Source organism: Porites lutea, chromosome 4, assembly GCF_958299795.1.
Source record: "Porites lutea chromosome 4, jaPorLute2.1, whole genome shotgun sequence".
NCBI classification, from domain to species: domain Eukaryota; kingdom Metazoa; phylum Cnidaria; class Anthozoa; order Scleractinia; family Poritidae; genus Porites; species Porites lutea.
The window spans coordinates 31,469,104-31,496,219 of record NC_133204.1 but is presented as its reverse complement, the minus strand read 5'-3'; the positions used below and the strand labels follow the sequence as shown (position 1 = coordinate 31,496,219).

Genomic DNA, 27,116 nt, shown 5'->3' with positions numbered 1-27,116 from the left:
GAGACCTGTGACCTGCTTGTCATGTGACTGCATCTCATGTCACGAGCTTTTTTCTTTTTGAAAGGGGTGGGGTAGGAAGATAAAAAGGGACAGCTCAGTGAATAACGCCCTAATCGATCTCCTTTTTTAAAACAGTCTCCCGGAATATTCTTCGGGATTACTTTATAGCTCCAGTTTGGAGACTCTTTGAGCTCATAATTCGAGGCATAATTTACAGCACATGCCTCACGTGAACCAGAGCCTCGTTACCAATCCACTGAGCCTCGTTTTAGCATTGGTTACCGTGGAAACCATTCGAACCTCAAAGATGGCGGACGTGCATGTGGAAAGCTGTGGACATTTTAGAAATAATATTCTCTCTGGAGCGCCTTCTCCTCTTCCTCGTCCGTATTTGCCGTCTTTGCCACCTGCCAAAACCATCAAACCTTCTTATTCAAGGTAAAAACTTGTCTGTCGTGCAGTTTTGCGGGAAATTTTGCCATTTCGGAATCAGCTACAAATTTCGCGCGGAACTTTGTTGACATACTTCAGCACACTTGCATGACTGATGCGGTTTGCTTTATTTGTAGATTTCTTATCGAGGCCCCATATTCAGCGCTTGCTGGCGTAGTTGCAGATGCACGAGAACCTCCAAAGGTAAATTTTCGCTTATTTTGTTAAACAGATCTTTAATTTTAAAAGGTGGAAGTTTAATTGGTTAATAAACTATCATGGGAATTCACTTAAACAGTAGATGAATCTTATTGTCAAGGTCAACGTTTAACTGATGAAACATTTCGTTCGAGCCCTGAATGTTTCCATTGGTCTATATGTGTATTTTATTTGCAGAAAACTGCTCAGTTTCATTTTCAAAGGCATTTTCTTACTAGGAAAACTTTGTTCAATTTCTTGACACCTGTAATCATATTAAGGGCCTGTTTACATGGAGGTGGGGGACCTCAGGTAGGTGAGGTATCCCGCTTGGGTGGGGTAACCTGCCTGTCCATATAATCTCTCTTTTTAATTTGATCACTTTTTCATGATAGGTGGGGTGACCGGCCACATGTTACCTCACCTATCTGGAGTCCCCTTCCTCCACGTAAACAGGCCCTAAGAAGCTCTGATTTAGCCTTGCTTCTGAATGACCAAAACATCAGCATTTCTGATGAGAAAAATAATAAGTAACTGCCTTGGTTTGTATCATTCTTCTTGTTGACTTGGCAACATTTTGAACTTTAATAGTTCTTATTGTCCCAATAGGCTTCCCCTGGGTCTATGTGAATGTAATGCTGTGGATCATTTTTTATAAAGCACTGTACATTTCAGATGTCAAGATGTGTGCCTTTAATAGAATAACAACAGATCTGTTTAAGGCAAACATCTTTAAGTCATCACATACAGTATCTCTATACCTTGTCTTTGTTTTATCACATCAATTAAAAATATTATTCTTTTTATGTGAGTACAATGTTCACATTGCAAATTTTGCATGACCCTCGAGAAAATAGTTATAATATTTCATTTGGAGATCCCCTACTCCTTGGAAATTTCAGTTTTTTAGCCTTCCTTTCCAATTGGATATTTCTGTTGACCATCCACCAGAGGTGTATGGATATTTTCCAGAACAACACATTAGTTACTCAACAATACCCAAAGAAGAAGGGCTTGCAAGATACAGCCAAGGCTTAGGCTAGAGTGGTAGATTACTTTGTCAAACTGCAAGTACATGTTTCTTTCAGGTTAATGAATGTGTAGTTCACAAAATAGAATGTACTGGACTGTTAAACACTACATATGTATGCATCCTTGAAACCTACGTGTATAGAGCAGCTGTTACAGCATTTTCATGAATAACTCAGTAGTGCCTAAAAGTAGGGGGTGGAGGGTCTGAAACCCCTTGAACCAGCTCCCCTGGATATGCCCCTGCTGCTGGATCAAGTTTTGAGGATCAAGCTGGTCCTGTTAACTACATGTAATTTATTATAATAATAAGCAGTACGTAGTAAATGTACTTGCATAAACTACATTGTTATTCAAGTGTACAATGTACTGTCTCCCATCGCATGGACAGTTTTGGACAAACACTTACACGCTGTATATAATTAGGAGTCATAATGTTAAATGTAGTTACAGTACGTAAATTTCTTGTTTCAGCCACCTTCTTTACCACGCAGTAGACACAGAATTCAAGTTGGTTGCACTAACCGATGGAGACTCCCAAACTTGCTTGGTAGTGACTTACTGGGATCATCTCAAGCCTTAAAATCTGTTACCAGCTCATACAATGACTCAATAATGGCTGTAATGACCGGTATGCATGCATCTTGTACATGTTTTAAAAAATTATTATAATAATTATTGTTGCAAAAGAAGTGAAACAGTCAACTCAAAGCTCTTGGCCTTTTGTGATCTCTGTTGAAAGTTGCCAGCTCTACAATAGTTATGATCAGCACTGTGAAACCCCTGTTTGAATTGTGACTAAAGCTTTGAAAGAAATGCTTTTGTTAAGCAACCTTTGTTGTGAGCAATTGTTGTCTCTTTAGTGAATTACAGACTGCTCAGATTTCACTTTTGTTTGAAGTTCTCATTAGGTGACCACTCGGTCAACATTTCAATAAAAGCTGTAATTCCTGGTAAAATTAGGCTAATTATGTAACAATTAACAAGTGCTTTGAAAGAGGAAATACAACTGTAATAAAAGAGACTACAAATTTTAATATTATTCTACCTGAATGTATTGGTACATGTATATGTAATTTAAATTAGGAATGTTCATGAAAAGCTTTTAGCTGAAAGCTCTTGTGAATGCCCTCAATACACAGTGTACAATGTAATTTATATACTGGTAATAACTTTATCAATGGTTGCTTGCATGTAGGAGAGTCTGTTCTTGTAAACAACCACAAGTTGTGACTGCTTTTAGATTTAACCAGAGCTAAAAGCAAAGTTCGTGTTTCTGCATGTATAATTTACTTCAATCAGAAAATGAACCTGGAACGATTGCAAAGAAATTCACAGATCTATACTTACCTTTAGGGGAGGACCATATGACTTTTGAGGACTCACTGAAGAACATAAACTTGAGCCTGTGATCAATTGAAAGTTTATAACTGGTCAGCGGGAAAGCTATAAGAAAAAAATATGTTACCTCGATGAGTTGGACCCTGAGTTTATGATATGGTCATGTGATTCCGGTCAGAAGATACCCTGTTTTGACAGCTGACAATTGACCATAACATGGTTGTCAATTACAGGTTACAGGCCCCTGTGGCTAGAAAATGGGACATTATTTTTACATTACTTTCCCTGTAGTGCAGACAGACAGACAGGCAGACAGATGTATGGTCACATGACTGACAAAATTTCTCAGACGCATAGATAGCTAACTTTTCTTACCTATGGCACTCCACTGCGCACACTTCATGCATGGACGAGAGCTCTGCTATGAATTCCCAGGGGAGTAATTGATAGGAGATTTGACTGATTTTTACAACTATAATAACATTGTCCCAGAAGTGACTGATTGTTATTTGTCCAGATTGATAATGAGGAACTAGTCTTGCCTTTATTATTTTTATTTAGCTTTAGGCATTTCCTAGGCTAAAAGAAACAAATCTTCATTTATTATAACTAAAAATTATTATGTAATTTTTTCATTATACACAGCTGACTGTCCAATGGCAACCTGCAATTATGCTGACACTACCGGTGAAAAATCATACAAAGGTCCATTACATTCCTTGATTTCTCCCAGATTCTTGAAGTCTCAACCAGTTCCTGGGAACTCCACTCGCATCAAGGCTGAGCTTGATCGAAGACTTATTCAGTCTCAGCCGGCATCACAAACAGATTCTTTCAGGTTTGTAAATTACATGTAATTTGTCGTTGTAGTTTCTTTAATTGATTACAGTGGAACATAAAGTAAATTTCAGTGAAAAAGATAAGGTACATGTATGTATATCCATATGTACCTGTATGTACGGGTCAATATTAAATTCGGGTTAAATTTTTTTAACCTAGGTTGGTTCTCAATTTCCTTTGTCTCCTAGCCCAAATTGATGGAATTAATAAAATTAATTTTTGACAAGTAACATGTACATTAAGGTGACAGGAACTCTGTAACTTAGTGGAGGAGATAAAGGAGGACAATAATCTACTGCACATGCCTTCTTTCTGTAGGATCCCTGGGCGCTCTGGACTCTCTTCATCTCAACTTCAACAAATTGACTACCAGAGGAATGTCATCCCCCCAGCCATGAGATCACCAACTCCTATGGAAATGTTTCTCTACCGGTCACAAACTGCTGGAGCTCATAAAATTCCAGGTAAACATACATGTGTTATTAAATTATACATTTTACAGTTGTACATGTAATGTATGTACATTAGTAGAAATAATTGTGAGTCATTAATTTTATTACTTGCTGGCTCTTGAAGCAGGCAAGAACCCTGTACTCTGATTGGCTTACTGGGCTGGCCACATTTTTTGCCTTAAGCACAGTGAATCAACACTTTGACAGGGGATAAAACAGAACTATTTTGTCCCAATATTATCGATATCAACCCCTCCTTTACCCACCAGTAGACCATTGAAGTTTGTCCTCACCACCAGGGTTTTGATGCCCTACTCTTCGCAATTTCTGTGTTTGTAAAAGACTGGTTTTTCCAGCTGGGTAAATTTTTGGAAATTTAGGAGTCCAGGTTCAGTTGGAAATATTAACGTCTTGTCTTTGTAAATTGTTTTACATATGTTGCTACGTAAAACACACTATAATGTCTATTAGTACTTAGTGCATTAAAAGTTGCCAGTTTGCTTAGTTGTCTTTGGAAAATGCCAAGCCTTAGTGGTTTTGTCAGTTTGTGTTTTAATGGTACATGTACATTGTATTTGTTAATTTACATCGAGATCAAGAAACATTTTTCTTTTTATGCTGCTTTTTATAATTTTCTTTCTCACCTAGCTGTCTGTCGGGGTATGAAGCAGCCATTTTGATTACCACTACAGTAACTTTTATTAATTAACTATATGTGCTTGTTATGAGAATTACACGTATACAACCAGGGATTTACTCCAGTTGTGGTTACGGTACATTGCAATTTTTTATCTCGGTTAATTTTTGTTTTTCCATTGTTTTTGGGTATGGTAATGAATGCTAGTGAATTTGAAACAAAGGAAATATAAAAATTAACTGAAATAAAACATGCTGTTGCTAAGAGGCTGCTGGTGGCAAATTTAATCGGTTGAAAGACAGCTTACTGTTGCCAGCAGGCAAATTGGAAAACACCAACAGGGGGTAATTTTGTAGGTCAAGACAAGACAAGACAAGAACTATATTTTTATACCACACACGGAAAAAAAGATGTTAAAAAAAGACAACTACATGTACTTATGTAAGGTACATAAAAAGCCACCTAGAAGATAGCTGAAAAGCTTACCCAGCTAGGAGGCATTGTAGACTAATTCAGAGTATTAAAGGGCAGTGATTTTGTTACCTCTGCATCCTGCGTCCCTGACACATAAAAAGCGTCAAAGATGCAAAATAATTCATGGCATGCGTCCCATGGGATGCAAAGATGGATCGATCAATCTGAAGATGTTTTTGTAGAACATCCTGTTAGTGTGATTTCTGTGGCTGTCCTTTTGGCTGTTGTTTCATGAGGAATATTTCTTTTAGTCTTTGTTGTGCTTTATGATAGAAGGAGTTTTTATTTCAGTAAACTGTAATACACAGTTACAGAGTCTGTCTTCAGATTAATTATCTACATGGTTACATAAAGGCCAAAAAAAAAATTTAGGACAAAAAATTCCATTTAGGACTCATTTTTTTTTAACTGGGACTCAATAGTTCTGGACTATAGGACTCTGATCTTTTGCAAGGTGAGTCCCTGGACTCACTATAACTATTTGTAACAAAATCACTGAATGAGGTTGTTTGATGGAGGTACAAGTATAAAACAATGTAAAAAACAAACAAACAGAGAAAAGAGAAAAAAAACACATGCAAAGACTTAATAATTATATGAACTGAAAATAGCCTTTTTCAAGGACTGTTTAAACTTGACAGTCACACGTAAGACACTTAAAAGATTCTTCAATATTATTTCAAAAAACAGCTCCCTGGAAGCAAATATTAAATTTGCCACAGATGAATTAAAAGGCATCTTCAACATGTACAGTACGTAATGTCATGTAGTCAGATACATTTGACTGTACATTTGATTGCACATGTTGTACATGTCACAATCATATTCATTTGCCATATTAACAATAATTTCAGTTCCTACAAATAAATATTTGTTTTGAATTAATTTGTGTTTTCTTTTCTTTTTTTGTTTTCAAAGATGTGGTAGTCCATGCACTGGATACTACTTGGGAACTTCATAAGCCTTATCTACAGAAGTCTTCATTGCTGAGTTCTTTACTTAGAAAAGCTGAGATGACAGGCATGAGAAATATAGAAGAGGAAGATGAGGAAGACATGCATAAAGCTAGTGAAACAGGTGTTCTAAGCTTTGTGATACTAAAAGTACACTGTAGCTTGCTGGAATACTTTATGGAATACTTTATAGTATTAATCAATTTTGTTGAAGCAACTTTTGACTGTTTTTAAAAATGTTAATTTTTGTTGATGATCTGCTGTATTTGACATTATTTAAAATTTTCAATCACTGTCATAGTACATGCACAGTGATGACAATGGTGATAATACATAAACTAATCTATGACTACCTTATTATAGGAAATTAACGCTCCATGAAATTAACGCGAATCGTTAAAATTCGCGTTAACTTAAATTGAAATTGAAATTGTACCTCCTCTTTCGCGTTAATTTTCTTTATTCAAAAGTCGTTTTCTATTAAATTCGCGTTAATTTAAGTCGCGTTAATTTCCAATACCTTAATATTTTATGGAGCGTTAAGTTCCTATAATAGGGTAGATATTGAAGTAAAAATGCAGTACATTACATGTATATACTAGCCGATCACAGATTTCATAAAAATAGTTATTTTTCCGGTAAGGGAAAGTAGTCAGGTTTGCTTGCAGTCACGCCATGTACATTGTGGGCCCTTGGTGTTTCTTCATGTCTTTTGGTGAGAGCCCTACAAGTCAGTGGGTTGACATACCATGTAGTTAATTTGTGTTTGCTAATAACCCTTGCTATCTCGTTTACAGAAACCAATTTAGATGCCTTGAAGACTGCTGCCAGTTCTGGTAACATAGACCCCATCCCTGTCATGTCAGACATGTCCATAGGAAGAAGGAGATCCAGCGGCGAGTGGTACAAGAACCAGTTAACGTTTAGATTGAGGATCAAGGATCCACTGATCACAAAACAAAGTGAGTGGTGTCCTAATTAGACTATGAGTAGTATCTCGTGCTTCTAAGGGGTAGCAGAGTGAATGGATTAAGGGAGTGTGGGTGAAAATCTCCACCCGTGAGGAAGGTGTCACGCAGAGGAAAAGGAAGGTTTCTTAAATGCAAAACAGTATTGGAAGAACTGGGGTAGGAGGCCATTCATAATAATAGTACTGAACATTCTTATTTTATTCAGAATGCAGTATAGTTGTAGTGTGTGTAAACAGGGCTAAAGTTTTCATTGCTTTGCATTTATGCGATGTGCATAGATCAATTTTGATATCAGGCTGCAAGTTTTTTGAAACTGTAATTTGTATAGGATTGACGTGTACATTGTAGGAGAGCTGCAACATTATTTTAGAGTATTTTCTAATAAAGTTAAAAAAAACTTCCTAAAGTTGCGCTTGTGACCGTTGATTTCTCCCATATGTTCATGTATTGTCAGTTTTCTCACTCCAGTTGTTTTGTTTTCCTTTTCAGCCTTTGCGCTTGCTCTTGCTGCACTATATGAAAATGAAAGCGAGATGAACGTTAGTGAAGCTGATGTTGTCGGTGTTTTGGCTGCTGCAAGTTTCTTAGGATTTACATCTTTGGAAAAATTGTAAGAATTTAAACCTAATTACCATAAGCATACATGAACCTATGCTTTTGTATTCACTCACGAATTGTTGTTTTCGGTTTTTTTTTTCACATTTTGCTGTAATTGTCCAGTAAGTTTTAAAGCTACATGTACATGTACATGCAGTAGCACTACATGCTATTAGAGCAAATGAAGTTTAAGAGGACATCGCCCATCGGACCTTGGCGCTATGATTAGTCACGTTTATATTACAGAGCAGTTGGCCGGCATAGCTCTGGAAGACTAACAAATTGTATTAGCAATGAGAAACAATCATAGTCTGACCTAACTCTTCTGCTCCTTGTGGTTAAAATCTCTTAGGTGAAGTTTCAAATTCTGGTTGTGTTAGCTGTAGTTTTACTGAATTTTCAAGCTCATTTATACCGAGGTTAGGGGTTTAAAGCATTATTTTGCTCGTGATGGAAGATACACTGAATTAAAATTACTGTTTTTTACAACGTATCTAAAAGAGATTTGAAATAATTGTTTGCAGGTGTTCTGATGTTATGCTAAAATCCATTGCTGCTTGGTCAGTCTGTGCCTTTCATGCTTCAGGTTCTAAGGTACGTACATGCAATTTGAAGGGCTTCAAATCAGAGAGAAACTGAACTGCTACTTGGTCTTTAACGTCATTATTACTTTATTCAAATTTACTATGAGCTAAAACAAACATTTCCCTGCTAGCAGAGATCTCTCACTGCGAGAGAAAAATGAAAGGAAGGAGATAAACTGATCTCCTCACTTCGCGAGAAATTCCTCTGTACACGCCAGTGCTGTCAGCTGATTTTTCGCGCGCGCAAACCAGTTCTGTGAGGTATGTCACACGTGACCAAAACGTCACTGATTTTTAAGGAAACGCTAGCGCATGCGTGATAGGAAACTTGTCGGGGACTGGTAGAGGTCTCTCTCCTACCTCTTATCAGGTAAAAAAAAAAACATATTTTATTGGTTTACGGTTTTTGCAGAACTCCAGCAATCAAGGACTACACATGTAGGTTCTAAAAGTTGTTGGAAAATTTAAAACATAATTAAATACCCTGCTGGTCTTCCTCCCAAAGATCTATTAATTTTTAAAGATTATTGATGTTACTCAGAGACCTTAGGATACGTTATTCTGCGACTTTTTTGTATAAAAGGTTTTTATCGCAACTTGTTTTAATGTTGTGCTGTTTTGGATACGATTTGTTTGAAAATAAAAAATAATTGGTATTTATCGGCTATGGATACTTACTTAAAAACCGCCGCCTCCACTTGGAAAAGACCAGTTTTCCCTCATTTGGAGGATTTAATTTTGTGAAGTCTCCATGCAGCTCCTATCTACGCAATGTTTGAGCCTAATCGTGGAAGTTGTATTTTCCATTTTCCAATACAAGTTTCCGTTATAAATAGGGTGTCCTGGTGATTTCCTAAATGCTGCATCGATTTAATTTAATTTTTTAATTTTTACCAGCTTTTTCTGGACACAGGCCTGCCCAGAGGGAATGTGCAGGAATGGGATTCAGGTTCCATGGGAGGTGCCATCCCTACCCAATCCCACAACCTGTCAAGGTTGGCTACACCACCGGGGCTTAGTCTTTCGAATAATACAAATCAGTGAAAGTGCTGTGAGACTCTCCACTGAGCTAACCAGGCGGCGGATTTTACGGCACCGTCCCCCGAAGTAAATGCTTTTTTCATGTATCTCGAAAAAGAACATTCCGTGAGGAATTTGTGATCTTTTGATGCCATCAGAATGTATTTTGAGTGATAATTATATGTTAAAGGTATACGGCATAGTGACAGTAATGTTTTGTTTCCTTTTCAATCTAGTACAAGCAAAGCTCGGTTGTGGAAGCATGTGAGAGATGGCTGGAACTCAATTTAATACCACAGGTAAAGTATGATAGCCGTTCACTCAGTAGACGTGTGAAATTCTGTATTTGATTTATTATAGTTAGTTAGTTTGGTCACGCGATAGCTTGGACAACATGGATTTTCCCTCTCCAGTCTCTTTGGTCTAGCGTTACCGTTCTGAGTTCTCCGATAGTGTCGAACCCTGTGTACTCATGCAAAGTGTGTTTGCACGTGGTGTTAGGTCTTCCTCTCTTAGTTTTTCCGTGTTGTGGCTGCCACAACACAAGCTGCGATGCCTCCTCCTCTTTGTGTCAAACACAATGCCCATCCACCCTCATTCTTCTTTCCCTGATCTTGCTAGAAACTTTTGGAAGGCGACCATACGGATCTTCATATGTAATATGGTCCCTCCGAGAAACGTTTAGTGCTCTGCCAAGCGTTCTAGTATAGGCACCATCAATTTGCTTCTCTGTACTTTTGGTTACAGTCAATGTTTCGCTGCCGTAAAGGAAAATACCTTCTATTGTTGCCAGGAATACTACTCAGTACTACTTTGATAGTATAAAAATATAATTTACTGTACATTACATTGCATACTGTACATAATAATTTATTGTACATTACATTTGGCGTTAACTTTCAGCTTTCAGTTCAAATATTTTTGAGTCACTTGCCACAGGATCTACTGGAGAAGTGTTTAAAATCTACCAAGTAAGTTGACTTTGTAAATTTATACAATAGAAAGCATGTTTCTCATATATCTTGCGACTTTAAGTGAAAAGGCTTTCTGTCGGTATGCTACAGGAATAGAGTGTTGTTTTAGGCTGCGTGAATAAGAGATTCAGTTCGGCAACTTGGGGGTGAGGGGATTGGAATTGTTGTGTTGGGGCAAACTACCTGGAAAATTTTGATATACCGCTGAGTCCAGTTGTTCGAAGGCCGATTAGCGCTAACCCAGGGTTTAATTTTAAATCCGGGTTTCTTTTTCTTTCGTTTAAAAGCATTTTCTCGGAAAATTTTTTGCTATATCTTTTTGGAGCATCCAATCACCAAACTGAAGACCAAAGAAATTAAACTGAATTTGCTTTTTAAGCTTTTGTATCAGAATTCAAATTTCGCACTAACCTTAGGTTATCTTAACTCGCTTTGAACAACGCAGTCCTCTAACGTAATACGTAATTCTATTTTTGTTGATTCTTTCTGCGCACAATTTTATGTTTTGATGCTCTAAAATGACGAGTCACGATGACCAAAAGAACAGTGGGTATCGTTAAGCTCTTTAAGCTCCCTGTTTTCTCGATTTAAATCACCTTTTCCCAAATCTCTCTTTTCAGTTTTCAACATGCAACTAAACACCGTGTCCTCTTTTTGGATATAATAGTTATTTTCGTTCTTTAGGCTTTTTACTTGGAGTGAATATTCGTTATACAAGTTGCTGACATACTGGATCTTTCTTCAACAGCACCCTAATTTGCAGGTAGGACTTAAACAGCGTCTTTGCTTTCATTTGATTTTTTTTGTACGGGATATTATGGGACCGTATAGGAAAACTTTCAAAACGGACACCCAGAGTTGGTCGGCCAGCTGCTCTACAGTCAACTCTTTATCAGACGCTCGGACAAGCACAAACTGTCCGTTTTGGAGAGGTACCTGTCTTGAAGGGTCAAAAGGAATGAAATATAGAAGAGCTTGGGCCATCTCTAGGTGTCCGTTTTGGAGAGATGTCTGTCTTATAGGTTTCTGTCTGTATAATCATTTTTTCTGTTTCCTATAAGGGGACACCCATCTTAAACGAACACTTGATACTGGCCTAACGGTGTCCATATCTTTGACTGAGTTGTTTGAAAGTCCTAAAGTCGTATACATGAACATTGACATTTTATTGCGCTGTAACTCAGTTGTTCTGCTCTGTGTGATTGTACTATTAGCCTCCGAATACATCTGTCTCTTCTTGCTCCTCGCCGAAACGTCCTCAGCAGCCAAGGGCAAGGAGAGATAGCATTATTCGCTGGCTACATTTACGTACAACATTCAGATTTAATATGTTGCATTCCAGTGGTTCCAGAAGTGATTTGATCGAAGCAGCAGTTTGAGGAACATATTGTTTGAAGCCATTTTGTTTGTTGAGCTGAGATCGACTTCATTTCCACCCCAAGGCTTTTTCTGCATTACTGTGAACGTTGATATTGCACCCACCAATCGTTAGACTGTTGCATCGTTAGACCCTTAGATCATTAGACTGTTAGATCGTTAGTCTGTTAGACCGATCGTCAGACTCTTTTAACAGTCATAGCAGTCACATGAAAACCAGCCCTAACTGCTCCCAAAGAAACCAAATGACGAGGGGATAAATTTCTTCCGTTGAAACCGTTCCAGTTAATTTTGTACCACCTTATGCGAGATACACATACAATTCGAACTTCTGTATCTAACTTTTTGTCTCTGATTTGTGCAGTTGATGCCTTCGTGGGGAACTGTGGTAACCTGGTTCATGAGGTAAGATTATATGAGGCCAGGTTTTGCCTACTTCAAAATAGTGTTGGATAGGAGGGATCGGCGTGATAGTGTCACGTGACAGTACATAAAAGACCCAGGCGGTGACCGTGACCCTAATTACCAGGGAGCTTAAGCAACAGCGTTTTTGAGCGATTGACGTCAACCAGAAAATGGGCTTTTTGTATCATTGGACAGTGGTTTGGTTCAAACTCTGGGGTGAATCGCCTTTACAAGAGAAAAGAAACTTAGCAATACAAATTTGTTAAAGTCAAGGCATATAAAAAGAGAGAAGGCTTCACTTCTGGTTGACGTGCGTCGCTTAAAAACGTCTTTGCTTAAACTCCATACTACAGGAGTTGTAGGCTATAGGGAATAATGAAAACACGAGGTATTTTCAATAACTAATGAGACTTACAACCGTCCCTATGCTGAGGCATTCTTTTTTTGTGGGGGGAGGGGGTGTGGGGGAAGGCGTGGGAGGTAGGTGTGGGAGGGGAGTACAAAGTGTTGTGAAGTAGACCACGTAAAAGAAGAGGAAATTTGACCTCATTTTGATTAAAACGTTGTATTTTTCTATGCTGAAATCTGAATATTTTGCCTTTGGAAATGGTAGCCTTTTAATCTTTTACTTAACCCATAATTTGTGTCGTGCCTTCAAATCGGTGTAGCACCATCTTTCCTTTTGAAATTATATTAACCCCTTCATTGTTTTTTCTTTCCTAGTTTGCCAAAGGCTACTTCATTCTTAGAAAGAGAAGAGGTAAGGAAATTTCGGAACTTACCAAAATGATCGTAAAATTGACTGAAACATCCAATTTACTGCTTTAATCTCTAGAAAGACTCTTAAAGAAATGTAGAAAAGCCACAAACAGAACATGATGTCATGAACAAAGCTATATAAAAGTAAAACAGATTGTCTGTATGAAGATCTGGGCTGGGTTCCTGGAAAGATGGAAAGATGGATACGTCTAACCCAGGATTAAGGCAAATTTAACCGGCGAAGTTTTCTTGTCTAGGAACATGTAACTGGAGATGAGAAAGTATAATTGAGCCTTGACACAATATGCAGTTATGATGACATAATAAGATAATAATATTTAATCAATCTCCAGGAAGTTAAATGAAATCGAGGATTTAAATTAATATTTAATCCTGGATTTGCGCTGATTGGTCTTTCAGGAACTGGAGTGTGGCTTTTAATTCTTGGGAGTTATCTAGTGCCTTTTTTGAGGTTGCCTTTTAGACTGGGCCGGTGTCGTGTCGAATAATCCATATTCACGATACCCGAAATCTTTGCCCGCACTTAAAGATTGTGGAATATAAGCTATGTCACGTGGTATTTGATTGGGGCACAAACAAGTGTTAACATTTGCCTATACGAGTAATCCCGGTCTAGTTTATTTATTCTCTCAAAACATGACGACGATTTAATAGTCATGCAAGATGAACAGTTCGACTTTCGCCAAGTGTCACGTCATTATTGCTTGCTGTGAGGACATCTATGGTCGCTACTGCGTCCAAAAAAGTAACAATGATCACTTCTACCCATAACTTTCTGGACATTATCGTCTTTAAGACAAAAAGTTCTTCATTTCCTGTTGCCTGGAATAAACAAACCCGACCGCAATTTCTTGAATTGACAAAGTTCAGTGCCTGTTTGCCCCCTGAGAAAGCACGTGACATCGCTTTTACCCATCTGTCCTTAAACGCGTGCAAAGATGCTGGGTTTCGTGAAAAAGTTCAATAGCCTACGTTCGATGATAATTAAAATTGTACCATGACTCCGAGGCTCTCTGGTCATTTTTCTATATTTGGTTTGGTTTTCTTTGTGCAAAAGTCTCTTCTGGGAATTGCGAGACAATGGAGTCGTGAAAAGTTTACAATTTTGACGCCTTTGAGCCTTGTTAGAATTTTAGTATATTGAACGTGGTCTATTGCGCTATAGCACTTGCGCAGTAAACTTGGTCAAAATTCGTCCCCTTAAACAATCCCATAGTGCAATTAGGCACAGCACCGACCCAGTCTCACCCGAAGTTAAAAAAGGCCAAGCATTAAAAGCACTCAAAGCTGCCTTAAGTAACAGAAGACGCTTTAACACGGTTTTTTCAACTTTACAGACGTTTGTATGTGGGGGGGGGGGGGGGGCAAGTTTGCCAGTGCTCCCAACATACAAACGTCTGTAAAATTTCGCGACTTTGAGGAGCTAAAACTTCGTTAGTTTTCAACAAATCACTTCGAAATTTGGTAACTTTCCTAATTTTAAGGCGCTCTTTCCAGTGATGTCGACGGATTTTCCCAAACTTGTCCATATCAAAAGTTGAAAAAAACCGTGGGTCTATTGTGAAGGCAACTTCTATAAGAACAGTTGTTTACAGTACCTAACCTCTGCATTTTTTTTCTTTTATCTTTTTAGGGCCATGGTTATGTGAATTTATTTAGGACTATCAGGCTGGGAGGAATCACAGACAGTGGGTTGAACATATGCCCTTGTTACCAATTTATGTTTTCCAACCGAGTACATGCCAGATTACATATTTTTCGTAGTTGCAGTAAGCTGAGCAAGCTCTCTTGGGAGTCATCGCTTTAAGTCGTGACAGCCCTTGATTCTCGAGGATTTCTACTTTTGAGATCTCTGACAGTATTTGAGTAATTTTTCGTTTTTTAGGTTTTTTTGTTTTGTTTTTTCTTAATGAAGAACCATGTGTGTTATCTTTTATAAGACCTTTCCTGCATTCCCCTCCAGCGAGCTCACGCGCAATAGGGAGCTTCAGCAACAACAACGGCGACGGCTACGAAAACGTCACTTTAAAAAAATTAATTCGCGCTACTTCAAACTTTATCGTGCCAACTCGTGCAATTCGTTAAATGTTGGCAAATTTTTCTGGAGTTGAAGTCTAAGAGACTATCAAAGTTCAAGAAAAGAAAAAGAAAGTCGTTGCCTTGTGTTCATGTTCTCGACAAAACGTGAAATGAGGCACTTTCACGTTGTAGTCGTGCAGCGACGGCAAAGAAATGTTCAAAAAAGGGTGATGAACGTGCAAAGTTGTTGTTTTTCCAATCTAAACCTATTACTTTTTTGCCGTTCTCTTTGGCGTCACCGCCGTCGTTGCTGAAGCTCCCTGTTAATGAAACAAGGTCGAGACTTAGGTGGAAATTTTCATTCAAATCACTGCATCCTGTCTCCCCAAACATCGAGTCGGTATCTTTGTTCACAAGAATGAGGAAGCGATCTATTTAAGGGGCGTAAGGTAGACTCAAACTCTGTTGATATCATTTTTTATCAGGCTCACAACTAGATGAACTACAGAAGATGAACCTTGTTCCTCAGTCATGGCTGCTTCGGGTCTATGCTCAACATTACCACGCGGTACGTAATTTTGGATCTAATAAGGGATTAGTATTACAGGTTGGATTAAGCCCAGGGGTGAAAAAGGCAGAAAAGGGAAATTTTTTATTTTTATTTTCCAGACTTTTACTATTTATTACTATTTCTAACTTCGAAAAAAACGCAACTGAGTCGTAGTCAAAAGTCACCGGTACCGTACAAACGACCTATTCACGGACTCAAGCAAAACAGACAAAGATAGAATGGCTGGGTAACTTACAATTTGACAAACTATATGAGCGACCGTCCACTTGTGAGAAAAGATGGATCGAAACACACCAATCCCATTTAATAAGAGCCCTCAGAGCCAATAATATCACGGCTTAACTAACAGACGACCAATAACATCGCGACTTTTACGTTAAACTGACCAATCAGTTCAATAACCAGAGTTAAATACAATGTACCATCAACTGACGTGATACAACTCACTTTGTCTCTGAAGATAACTGCCGCACAGGTTGTCGAAACGTCAGTCACTGTCAACAATATTCCTATTTAGGACTACGCTCACCCGGGCAGTCAAACTCCACATACTTATGTTGTTGTAATGCTGTTCCTTTTTTTTCCCTTTTTTCGTCACAGCTGCAAGGTGGAGGTGACATGTCTTTAATGACGAGATTTGAGCATGGAGCCATACGCAAGGGTTTCATTCTCGAGGAGGTAGTCCATTTTTTTTATTTGTTTCTTATGTTGTGCTCCTGCGAAGCTCTGGTCCATAACACTCCAGTCATGGCTGAAAATGAGGAGTAATCGTGATTTGTTAGAAATTTGTTCAGTCATTGGTTTTTCATTCAGTTAGGTCCCCCTTCTTTTCTTTCCTTTTTCTTCTCTTTTTTATTTCAGTGATGGAGGGAAATGGCACGGAGCATCTATCTTTCCCCGATGATAACGACCAAATTTTGCCGAATGTTTCTTGCAGCAAAACAGCTTTTTTTCTCAGGAGCCCATCGTCCGTATTACATTATCTGCATCATCTATAGAGCAATCAAAATTTTTTTAAAAAAATAATTTCAATGATAAATTGATGGAGTTTCAGGTAATGTCAGTTAGGGTTGAGTGTGGATAATGTTACCTGTCTGAATGATGATCCATTGCCCGTCCACCCTTCAGTCTTCAGAAGAGCTGAACACCCTGTTTTTCTTGTTTATATGCTGCCTAGAGTTAAGTTAAGGATATTCTCTTGAAGTAACCCCACACATCTTGAGGTTCGCGGGTGTTTGCTAAAGTGAACCACGTTACGTTTGTAAGCGCCTGTGAAAATTTTGCAAATGAGTGTCATCATATTTTTTGATACCATGCCCGCCGATGGTTTTTCTTTGTCTTTTTTATTGCAGCAGTTGAAGTACCACTCCGAAATTATGTCTCTACATGGTTTTCATTTTGAAGTCAAAGCGACCAAGGACGACTCTGGTTCTAAATACTCGTTTTATCTTCAGGTCTGTTCTGGCTTTTTTCGCAAGGCTCTCAAACTCTTTCTACATTTTCTTATAAAACTTGCCAAACTGTTTACATGAGAAACAAAAAGTTTTGTTTGTTTTGTTTTACCAGCTTTTCTGGACACAGCTAGGCTGCCCAGAGGTAATAGGCACGAATGGGACTCACAGGTCCCATGCAAGGTGCCTTGGCTAGTTGGCTTGGCTAGAAGGGTGATCCACCCAGTCGAGTCACCCTTTTTTGATGATAGGGTCACCCTCCTAGCTGGGCAAACTTTTCGCCTTGTGAACACTTCGGCACACTCAGCCGGGTCAACTCGGTCAAGGCAAGACAATCAGAGTATGCGCGAGCGCTCTCCTAGACAGTAAGAGCATGCGCAAGCATTGTTGATTTGGGCAAAGGGGTCACCTTTTTTCTCTTACAAACGCTCGCGGCAGTTTTTCACCATTGTAATGGGGGCTAAGAAAGTTCAGTTTTGGCTGAGCCTCACCTCAAAGTAATCCGTTCTTATAAAGAAACGTAACCGTCTAACTTTAGCTGCTCTTTACCTCCTCTTTTTTTCACCTTGACAGAGGTTGAAGCCCAATGATCCCGTGCTGTCGTTTAGAGCTTGTGAACGTCACACATTTTCCATGCGTCACGATAGAGAGGTAAAGATATTTCTTCTTTGAGTTAAAACAGTAATTTGTTTAGAGGTTTAATAGAAAGGTGGGTGACATCATCTCTCCCTAATGTAGAAAAATGTCGGACCCATTTAAAATTGAAAACGTTTTTTTTTTCAACCACTGCTCAATCATAACGTTACAACTGTAGATCATCATGACAGTACACCGGAAAGTACTGCACACTCAAAAACCTCATCCACAGACTTAAAGGCTAGGACACCATCGCAGCACGGCGCAATAAAAATTACTTCACCATTGCGTGGCTTTCGTTGTTTTTCAGTGATAGAGCGATTTTCGTATGACCTTGAAAAGTAGTTTTGGTAAGTGTTTGTTATTGTTTTGTAAGCCAATGGGTGAAAAGATCAAAACATGGATTCTTCGTTTCCCGCGAAAGAAAACCCTAATATGGGGAAGGTATTGTTCGATTGGCCAATCGTGTTGCAGTATAACGTAAAAGCGAAGTATCGGTTGATTTCTAGAAAGTTCTTCAGGCATGAAGTTTTTTCAGCCGAGCGTTCGATTAACCAACCAAAAGCCACGCGCGTTTGTTTTCGTTCGACAAACCAATCAAGTCGCTCTATGTCCGTTGGTTTGTTGCTTCTATGTTGTTCGCGTTTTCATTTCAAGGTCATACGAAAATCGCTTAACCTGAGATGATTATATGTATTAACGCCCAAGTTGTAAATGGAGGTGAGAAGGGGCGTAGGGTCTGCTATCGCAACATCGAGCACAACGCAAATAACTGCGGAGGTAACGTATGCGCTGACCTCGAATACTGCTGGACGAGGGCCCGCCTGAGGGATTCAACAACCACATGAATGCCACAAATGCTACGTACGCTACACACGCTACACACGCTAGAAAACGCTAAACGCTGGTTATCATGCTAATAATACTTGAAAACGGTGCTAACAAGACTATTATTGCCCCCCATAACAGGTTAAATTCTATTTAACCGTACTTATTCAGCATTAGAGACCCTTAGATTCGAGGACGAGGAAGACTACGAGTACGAGATTTAACAAGAGTTCCAGTTTTCTCGTATTCTAAGAAAGATGTACATCCCGGAAAGCTTCATTGTGAATTTTTTTTTTCACCTATAAATGTTAGCACGTTTTTTTTGTATTGAATGAGGTTAAACCCTTTCCCGATCGCAAAATGATAAAACTTCTAACCGTTGATGAATTGCTCCCGCCACTACCACAGTCCGCTAAAGCCCGTAGTAGAATGACGATGGCTATCACGATTTCCGGCCAAAATGACGCGGTTTCTTGTGCGCGCACCACTAAGTATTTAACAAATCTCTTCCTCGTCGTCATCAGAATTTAAAGGTCTCTGCTTTTACCAGGGTCTCTTCCTCTTAGCAAATGAAAGAGTAGAGAGCCTTGGAAAATATGATGGAAAACAGGATAATGGTGTAAGCCTCGTTTATTTGCAGGTGCGTTACTGTATCCGTGTTCAGTGGTCGGACTTTGGTGTTAATAAAATGTTCTCATCAGGTGGGTAGCTTTAAAAGCTGTGATAAGTAGCTGTCATCTCTTCACAAGTCAGAATCGCTGGACCATTGTATTAGCTTTCGATCTGAGAATTTTTTTTTTTCAGGAATTCTTTGTCAGAGCTTTGGTTTTTCAGGGAAGACAAGACAATCCGAGGTAAGAATAAAACATTATACTGTTGTGGTAATAATAATCATCATCATCATCACCACCACCACCACCACTACATGTATTCTCATTTTTGTATTGCTCGTTTCGTTGGTAAAGTTATGTCAAACGATCGAAACCTTTTCAGTGTTTCGTAAAAGTATCTAGCACTTCGAGCTTCGTCAATTGTTTGTTAGTTTTCTTTTTTATCTCTTTGTGCTAATGGATACCGTAAATCCTCTTTCAAGCCCATTAGAGGAGGGTTTAATAGAGACGGAGGGCTTATTTGAGAAGCGGGGGGGGGGGGCTTATTTAATTTAGGGAAGACGATAGTATCAGTTCTCCATAAATCACTACAACACAAAGTTGAAAAGGTCAAGTACATGAAGGTTGGAGGTCATGCAGCCGAGGATCAGAATCAAATCCGGACTTCCAGTTGGTAAATGAACCACCCTCATGGATCAGCCCACAAGTCTGCAGTCTATATTTTACTAGTGAAGAATAATTAGAGGAGGGAAGGGGGAGGGGCTTAATAGAGAGGGGGCTTATTAACTTTCTTCCCCTGAATTGGGTGGGGGGGAGGTTTATTAGAGGTAGGGGGCTTATTTGAGAGGGAGGGGGGCTTAATAGAGGATTTACGGTATGTGATAAAACATTCCTTCTTGTGTTTCGTATTTTGCGTTAAACGGCCAGTCTCCGTGTTAGTCTCTTTAACTTATGTTTGATACGATATTCTTATCTTTCTTTTTTTTTTCTCAGGTTGTTTGTGTTAAGAACGTGTGTATGCCACTTTATGTAACAGTATCTTTAATGTTCCCGCCATCTTAAGAGAGAGCATTTTTATGCCACTGAACCTTTTTTGGTGAGGAAACAACATTCAGATAATATCACAAATGTCACTTACTGCAGAAAAATGGTAGAGATGGTGTTACGTAAAACCGCTGACAAGAGGCTTCTATTAATGCTATAACTATGGGTATCAGCTTTCAAACCGAAATGTTAGAAATCTATGACAAGTTCTCAAAATTGACTGTGGGTTTTATAGGTTGTAATCCTTTTTTCAATATGTATTGATTCTCGTGCTTCTATGAAGTGCCATCTATACAGGTGTTAAGAACTGTAAATAGTGTAATTAAAGTATTTTTCTTTTCAAGAGTGTTAATAAAAGCCTTTGTGGTTTATTTGTATGCCTGTCACTTGGGATTAAGAAGTAACAAAGCTATACTTCTGACATGAATGGAAATATATGCAATGACTCATTTCACAATGACCTGCTCTCCAGTTGGCTTGATTAGCTTAATGGATTGAGCGTTATGTCCGGTCATCGCAATGGTCAAGGTTCGATTCCTGGTCAAGCCTGGATTTTTTCAGGTTCTTTTCCAACCGCTTAGGCTGTTTATTCAACTGCGAGAATCATTTCCGCTTCCAAAGCTACTTTTGCTATTCTGGCAAACAAAACAATTTTAGCAACACACTGGTACTAGATCCCATCCCTTCCTCTTTTGAAGCAAGTTGACTGAGTTCAAATTCACTCCAACCAAAACGAGACTCGCCTTCTAATTTCACGGCTTGTGTTCAACTCTTCCCCTCTTCACAGTCACCGACTCTCCTCTTTTCTCTCCCAACTTATCCCAACTTCTTTGGGCCACCTTCTTCTGAGTTTCGCAAGGTTCTGTGATACACGTATTTTTCGTCACGCGTTCCTTTCCCACGAACGTCAAACGTCGTAAGATTGCGCTATGTGCCAAGATTACGTTTGCGTGGCCGAAGAAGGTAGATAAAAGCAAGAGTGGTCACTTGTGCTAAACAACTGACACTCTACTTTTGATTTGTTGTTATCATCTTGGTCATAATTGATGGCATTAGTGAACGGAAAAGTGCTTTCGAAATATTCGAGAAACTAAGATATCACCCACACCTGGGTAAGGTCAAATGAATGCCTTGGAAATTTGTGGTTTTCTGCAAGAACTGTGGAATTTACAACACTGAAAAATTGAAAAGTGTTTTCAATAGCTCTGACTTAAGTAATAATTGGTTTATAGTTCATTAGGTTAAATCTTTTGTTTGAACGAAGTTTTCGGTAGTTCTCTCAAAGAACATGGTAGGGACTGCGTTACGTCAATCCATAATGGAGTATAATAGTGATGTTATTTGGGCATAATAGTCAAATTCGATGAGGATAAAGAATAAGCCTAATATTGTGAAGCATTGATCATAATGGGACATTTTTAGTAATAGTTGTCACTTGAACTGGGGAAGATATATACCTGTTTCAATAAAGGTTGCTTTGGGAATCGTGCTTTGATCTTCGAAAGCTATTGTTTGGTGGTCACTCAAGCAAAGCATTGCATTGTATTCTGTGTTTCAATGACCAAATCCCAAAGCAACCTTTATTGAAATAGGTGTATATAATAGCGACATAAAGTCCTTGAAAACAAAGTACGGGCAAAATAAAAGTTTCTTTTATTCATATTTCCTGTGAAATACACACACGGTTAGCTGAGTGAGTACTACAATTCCATTATCGGTGAGTTCATCTGTCAGTTTCCAGCTCTTCATTTTCCACGGTGTTTACAGCAAGTATCAAAGAGACCACCCGCACCACATTTGCACCACCCCTCTTTATGGCATCCGAAGGAGAAAGAAAGTGGTACCAGTACCTGCCCCAGGCCCAATCTCACCATTGCATAAGCATCGCCTCTCTATCTGGTGCTTGTTGTCTTGGGCTAAAAATAGAGATAAAGTGTCAAAAGGGTAACTTGAATTAAATATAATTTATTTGCATTTGGAAGCTTTTTCAACGGAAACAACAGTAAGTGAAATTAAGTATCCCCGATTAGTGGGCCTCCTTGAGCATGCTAGAAGATTTTGACACTTAAATCACATACCGGCAGTTTGTATGTATGTAGTGCCTTTTGTAAGGTTTCTTTTCAACGGAAACAACAGTACCTTTGTAATTGGAAAATCATGTGGATTATGTCTCTTTGAGAGACATGGAAAATTCAGATCGTTTTGGATTCATTCTTCGACCCCAGAAACAAAAAAAGTCGGTTCCAACTTTTCATATTTTTGAGTAACTTATGTCCCGTCTACTTTCACATTACTTATTTATTTCGATCTTGCATTTACTGTGAAATTCATTTTCATTTGCCTTAGAACAAAAAATCATTTTCATATCAATAACGTTGCACTTATAGCCTCGTTGTAGTTAGGTCTCTAAATCTTCTGCTTCTTTCAGCTCTTTAGCAATTAAGTACCCATGGCGTTGCAAGCTGCGAGAACAACGTGCAGTTAACTGAACTGGCTGAAGCCGTTGTGAAGGCAAATTCGTTGTAGTTCACGTGCACTTGCGAAGTATTATCAGTATTATAAAGCAAAAAGGATGAAATTTAGAGAACGAGAACTTCCATCTCAAGCTGATGTCAAGGATGTATCATCTACTTCAACTTAGTACGTCTGACGGAGTTCACAAATGGTCTCCGCTGAAGTGCACGCACATATCGCTCCTTCACCCAAAGCTAGTGTTTTGCATGGAAGTGAAAAGAATTGTTGAAAGGTACCTTCCACTAGTAAAAATATACAATATAGACTCAGCAACCTTGGTGGTTTTAAGATAAACTAGAACCACTACATGGAACTAACCGGGGCCCAGTGGGACACGGGATTGCATAGTTTACCTCTCGCACCACTCCCCCCTCCTCTGTGGAGGCTAATACTTAGTCTGAATTAACTCATGCAGAAGAAAAGCAACAAAATGCATGAGAAAGGAGGATGTTGTTATAACGGTCTGTGTTATAGTACTGTTTTTACACTGTGATGTCAATAAGTGTGATCTGTATAAGGTTTTTCATTTGTTTTTAAGTTTGAGTGAAAGAGCAAAAATCACTGACAGTTTTGGGTTGAATGGTAATGACAAAGTTTGCAAAGAAGTTTGTTACAGAATTATCACAATTTTGCCTACACGGTCTGCATTACACTTCTCATAGAACAAACATGCATGTTCATGGAGAGCCTGTAGTGTTGAAGAATCCCAGTAAGTGCATGATTTGATGACAGAGAAAGAAACTGCATATATGGACATAATAAAATGCTTATTTATTGATGAGTGAGTATCATTTGTTAATTCACTGCACATTTAAATGGAGGCATTTGATTGTAAGGCAGTGGTTGATACATAGGAGTGGCATTCATCAATATGACCTATAGTAATTGTAAAAGAAGTATTTCTTTCCTGAACTGGGTAAACAGTAGTAAGTAGTGCAACCTGGCCTTGATTAGATTCTACTATTTGTATAGTAACATTTAATGCATCTGCAACTGCTTGAATGATAAGTGCATCAGCCCATGTACCTTGAATACACATATTATTCAGATATCTTAGCCATGAATTTTCGGTATTGCTTCCAATAAATCTCTCTGGGTTGTCTCTCATAAATTGAACCCCTCCAGTACGTATATGCATATGATGGTTGCTATTGCCATGTAATTGATGTGATACAGATCTAAAAAAAACAATCACCTGCACTGTCAACATCTATTGATTGTAAACCAAGTTCACCTAATCTTGACTGCATCAAATTCTCAGAGGAAATAGGAGAGATCAACTGCATTGTTGAGCTGTGATTTTGCATAAAAGGTCTAATTATTACTTCATGATGATCAGTGTTGTATTGAGTAGGTCCTGGCATTCTTCTCAACATCTTTACTTAGTTTGAAATCAAATAATTGGTCATATGACTCACAAAATTGCAAGAAAACAATGATAAATATCGACGTGCTTTACATTTTTTCATTATCCTCTGATAATGTCTGCTAAAGAAAGACAACAAATAAGCTTTCTTGGGTATAGCCATTTTATTTAAGTTAATTATCTTTGGATCGCATTTGTTATTACATTTATATCATGCCCACCTTATTAACATAGCGATGGAGCTTTGAAGACTTCGGTATGTCAATCGTTCAAATCTTTTTGAAGACAAATTTCTTCAACATGCTAATCTTCTTGTTGAGACCTCTAAGAAATAGCAGTGGAATTCTGCTCGGTTCACGAGCACGTCTACATCGCCTTGTAGCACGTTTTTTTAAGATGATAGAAAGTTAGCTTTGATAAGTGTTCGCTTTGATTCTCGATAAATTTCACGATGGAAGGATCACTCAATGTAGATAGCATTGATAAGTGATTAACTCTTAAGTGATCGCTCGTAAATTTGTCTCTCCAAATATTCACTCTTAAACTTTCGCTCATAAACTAGTGCATCGTAAAGGTTGGGGAACGTGTCGTTCCCCAAAAAGCTATAATCTTTCTCTTGACTGTCCTCCATGCCTCGTGCTTTTCAAAATGGCGGATAAGATTTTAGTGAGCCAGCGATATATCTCAGTCAGCGATATATCCCTAACAATGTAACGTTGAAAAAAAGACAGAAACAGTCTGTATTTTAAGACCGGTGCCAGCCTTCGGCTGGGCCCCGGTAATTACAAAAACAAAAGAAGATAGGCAAGATAGCAAGCTATGTCGCTTATTCATTACTATTTTTAGTACCTAGGGTGCGTATTTTATGGATATATGATCCATTTTTTCATTCCCTTCTGCTCGCCGCACCCCCTAATTTCCTACTTTTGATAACTTATATTCACCTGCCTCGTCTACCTTCAAGTTGCCATTGGCTCATCCTAGCAAATTCTATCGGGCTCCCGCGCACAACATTTAAACAGAAGGTATGTATACGTGTGCATTTCCATTTACTTATTTTCCACTTGCCATTGGATATTTTTAAATACAATAGGCATCAACGCTCCGTTGCGGCGCTTCATCCGGCGCTGCAGGCCCGCAATTCGACTCATTGCTTTGAGTGTTCCAGACGCATTAAAATTTGGCCCAGTTCAGTTACATCGGCGCTGTGACGCTACCGACGCAAGATACCTTTTTCTACTGTGCTGATTGTAATCGCATTCCAGTTCAGGCAGTTAAAGTGTCAGGTCCTTTCTCCGTGTCACCCGGTATCCGCATTCATGAGCGGTTTAACCATAGTTGAAAAGAGTTTATTGAACCGCAAACCAGGGCTCCGATCCAATTGATTTGGAGGAGGACCGGTCTTCGTCAGGGGGGCTCTTAAGTGAGGCCAGTGACGTCTCAGCCATGTTGACGTTAATTGAGGTTTCATCTAAAGTCCGTGTGATTGCCTCACATGGTCTACCGCCGGTAGATAGGAAATACTTTATTCAAAAATTCAAATTTAGACAAGAGAAACACGCTGGCCGCAGCAACACTCTGCTGGTTCCTGCGAGGGCGTGTTGACACATAAAAACGTATATTAAATTACTAAACTAATAGTAAAATTTCTTACACTACTACCACCATTGCTATGAAGAAAGTGATATAAACAGTTAACTACTGTTAAAATACACATCTTGGTAAGACCCAACTATGATCTAACAAGCTTCTTAAATGAAGAGATTGAAATCTGTCTTTTCTGTAGAAACTATCCTCATCTTTTCAGGTCAAGTGTCATTGATTTTTATACGCTATGTTATTTTTTAGAGCCTGTGTGATGACAAACTATTGTAAAAAAAGAAATGCGTTTCTTCTCGAATATCGATTTATTAACACGACACTTCCTGTCGCCTGGGCGCGCGCAAACTTCCCGCACTCAGAACTTTGACCAATCAGAGTTCGCAGAGGAAACGAAACAATCACATGTTTTCTGTCATCCTTCATTCTACTTACAAACGGACGACTTTTTAGCGCGACACGTCATGTTGTCCGAGTTTAAGAGGGTATTTTTCGGTCCTTTTGGCGATCTGCACTGTGCAATTAACCGTATTTCATGGCTTCTTCATTACCCACATGGCTGGTGCAAAACAAATGTGGTTTTCCCAAGGAATGGACGACGAAGGACATATTTGAATTTGCGGATCAGTGAAGGTGTTGCCGAGCGTCGGTTAACGTCGAGGTACGGTACGCTCGTTTAAATTTTATTTCAAGCTTATGCGAAGTGGGTCTTATATAATTTTGTTAAAGTGCTTTTGTTGAAGTGCTTTCTTTGTTTACATTTATTACTATCTGAAGTGAATGGTTTACCTCTGTGTATCCATGCAATATACAAGATCTCGTCACACACTGTCACACATTACATCAGTTTTCAATATATTTGTTTACATGTAAGTTTATACCAGTTATCCCCCAACACTGAACAGGATCCTTTGTTTGCTATATTCTTAGCTGTCCATTTCCCATTTTTGTTTAACTCAGAGGTAAATTTGTTTTTGCCGTTAAAAACTGTTTGTGATCAAAGCTCACATGTGGCCGGGATTAATCGTTTCACATCACCTTAGATGGCACAGGTCACCCAGACTATGGGAGATGGTTGAACTTTGAATTTTATAAGAGAATGTATGAAAATAAACAAAGTGTGTTCTAAATCCCATTGTGTGAAAAAAAAAAAAAAAAATGAAATAAAAATTTCTCACCTTGTGTTCAAGTTGTGTGTTTGACTATATTTTGTTCACTTCTAGAGCCATTTGGAAGCTGTTTATTGAGTTCTAGATTTTGAGTTGTACTAATGATAATGTTAGTATAGCTCAACATATTTTGTTTATTTTTGTACATTCTCCTATAATATTCAAAGTCCAAGAAACTTCCATAGAATCTAGGCTGCCTGTGGTTGACATGGCACTTTTTTTTTTCACACTTGGTACAATAGTC

General features: G+C 38.6%; 1 protein-coding gene and 1 long non-coding RNA gene across 2 annotated transcripts in view; both read left to right on the top strand.

The window, feature by feature from the left end:
- The first annotated feature begins 298 nt into the window (after nt 1–298).
- Nucleotides 299–20,595, top strand: LOC140935396 (BTB/POZ domain-containing protein 16-like). The gene is made up of 22 exons (XM_073384947.1): nt 299–438; nt 570–636; nt 2,134–2,290; nt 3,646–3,838; nt 4,159–4,304; nt 6,322–6,480; nt 7,154–7,318; nt 7,817–7,937; nt 8,449–8,518; nt 9,765–9,827; nt 10,432–10,499; nt 11,187–11,265; nt 12,244–12,284; nt 13,008–13,044; nt 14,698–14,752; nt 15,569–15,651; nt 16,255–16,332; nt 17,007–17,108; nt 17,679–17,756; nt 19,210–19,270; nt 19,374–19,423; nt 20,174–20,595. The coding sequence occupies exons 1-22, from the start codon at nt 308–310 to the stop codon at nt 20,240–20,242; spliced, it is 2,073 nt and encodes a 690-aa protein (XP_073241048.1). The 5' UTR covers nt 299–307; the 3' UTR covers nt 20,243–20,595.
- Nucleotides 20,596–26,144: 5,549 nt separating this feature from the next.
- LOC140933302 (uncharacterized) overlaps nt 26,145–27,116 on the top strand; it is a 58,992-nt gene continuing 58,020 nt past the window's right edge. Inside the window, exon 1 of the long non-coding RNA XR_012165036.1 lies at nt 26,145–26,364. This is a non-coding gene — a long non-coding RNA (uncharacterized lncRNA). The remainder of the gene's footprint in view (nt 26,365–27,116) is intronic.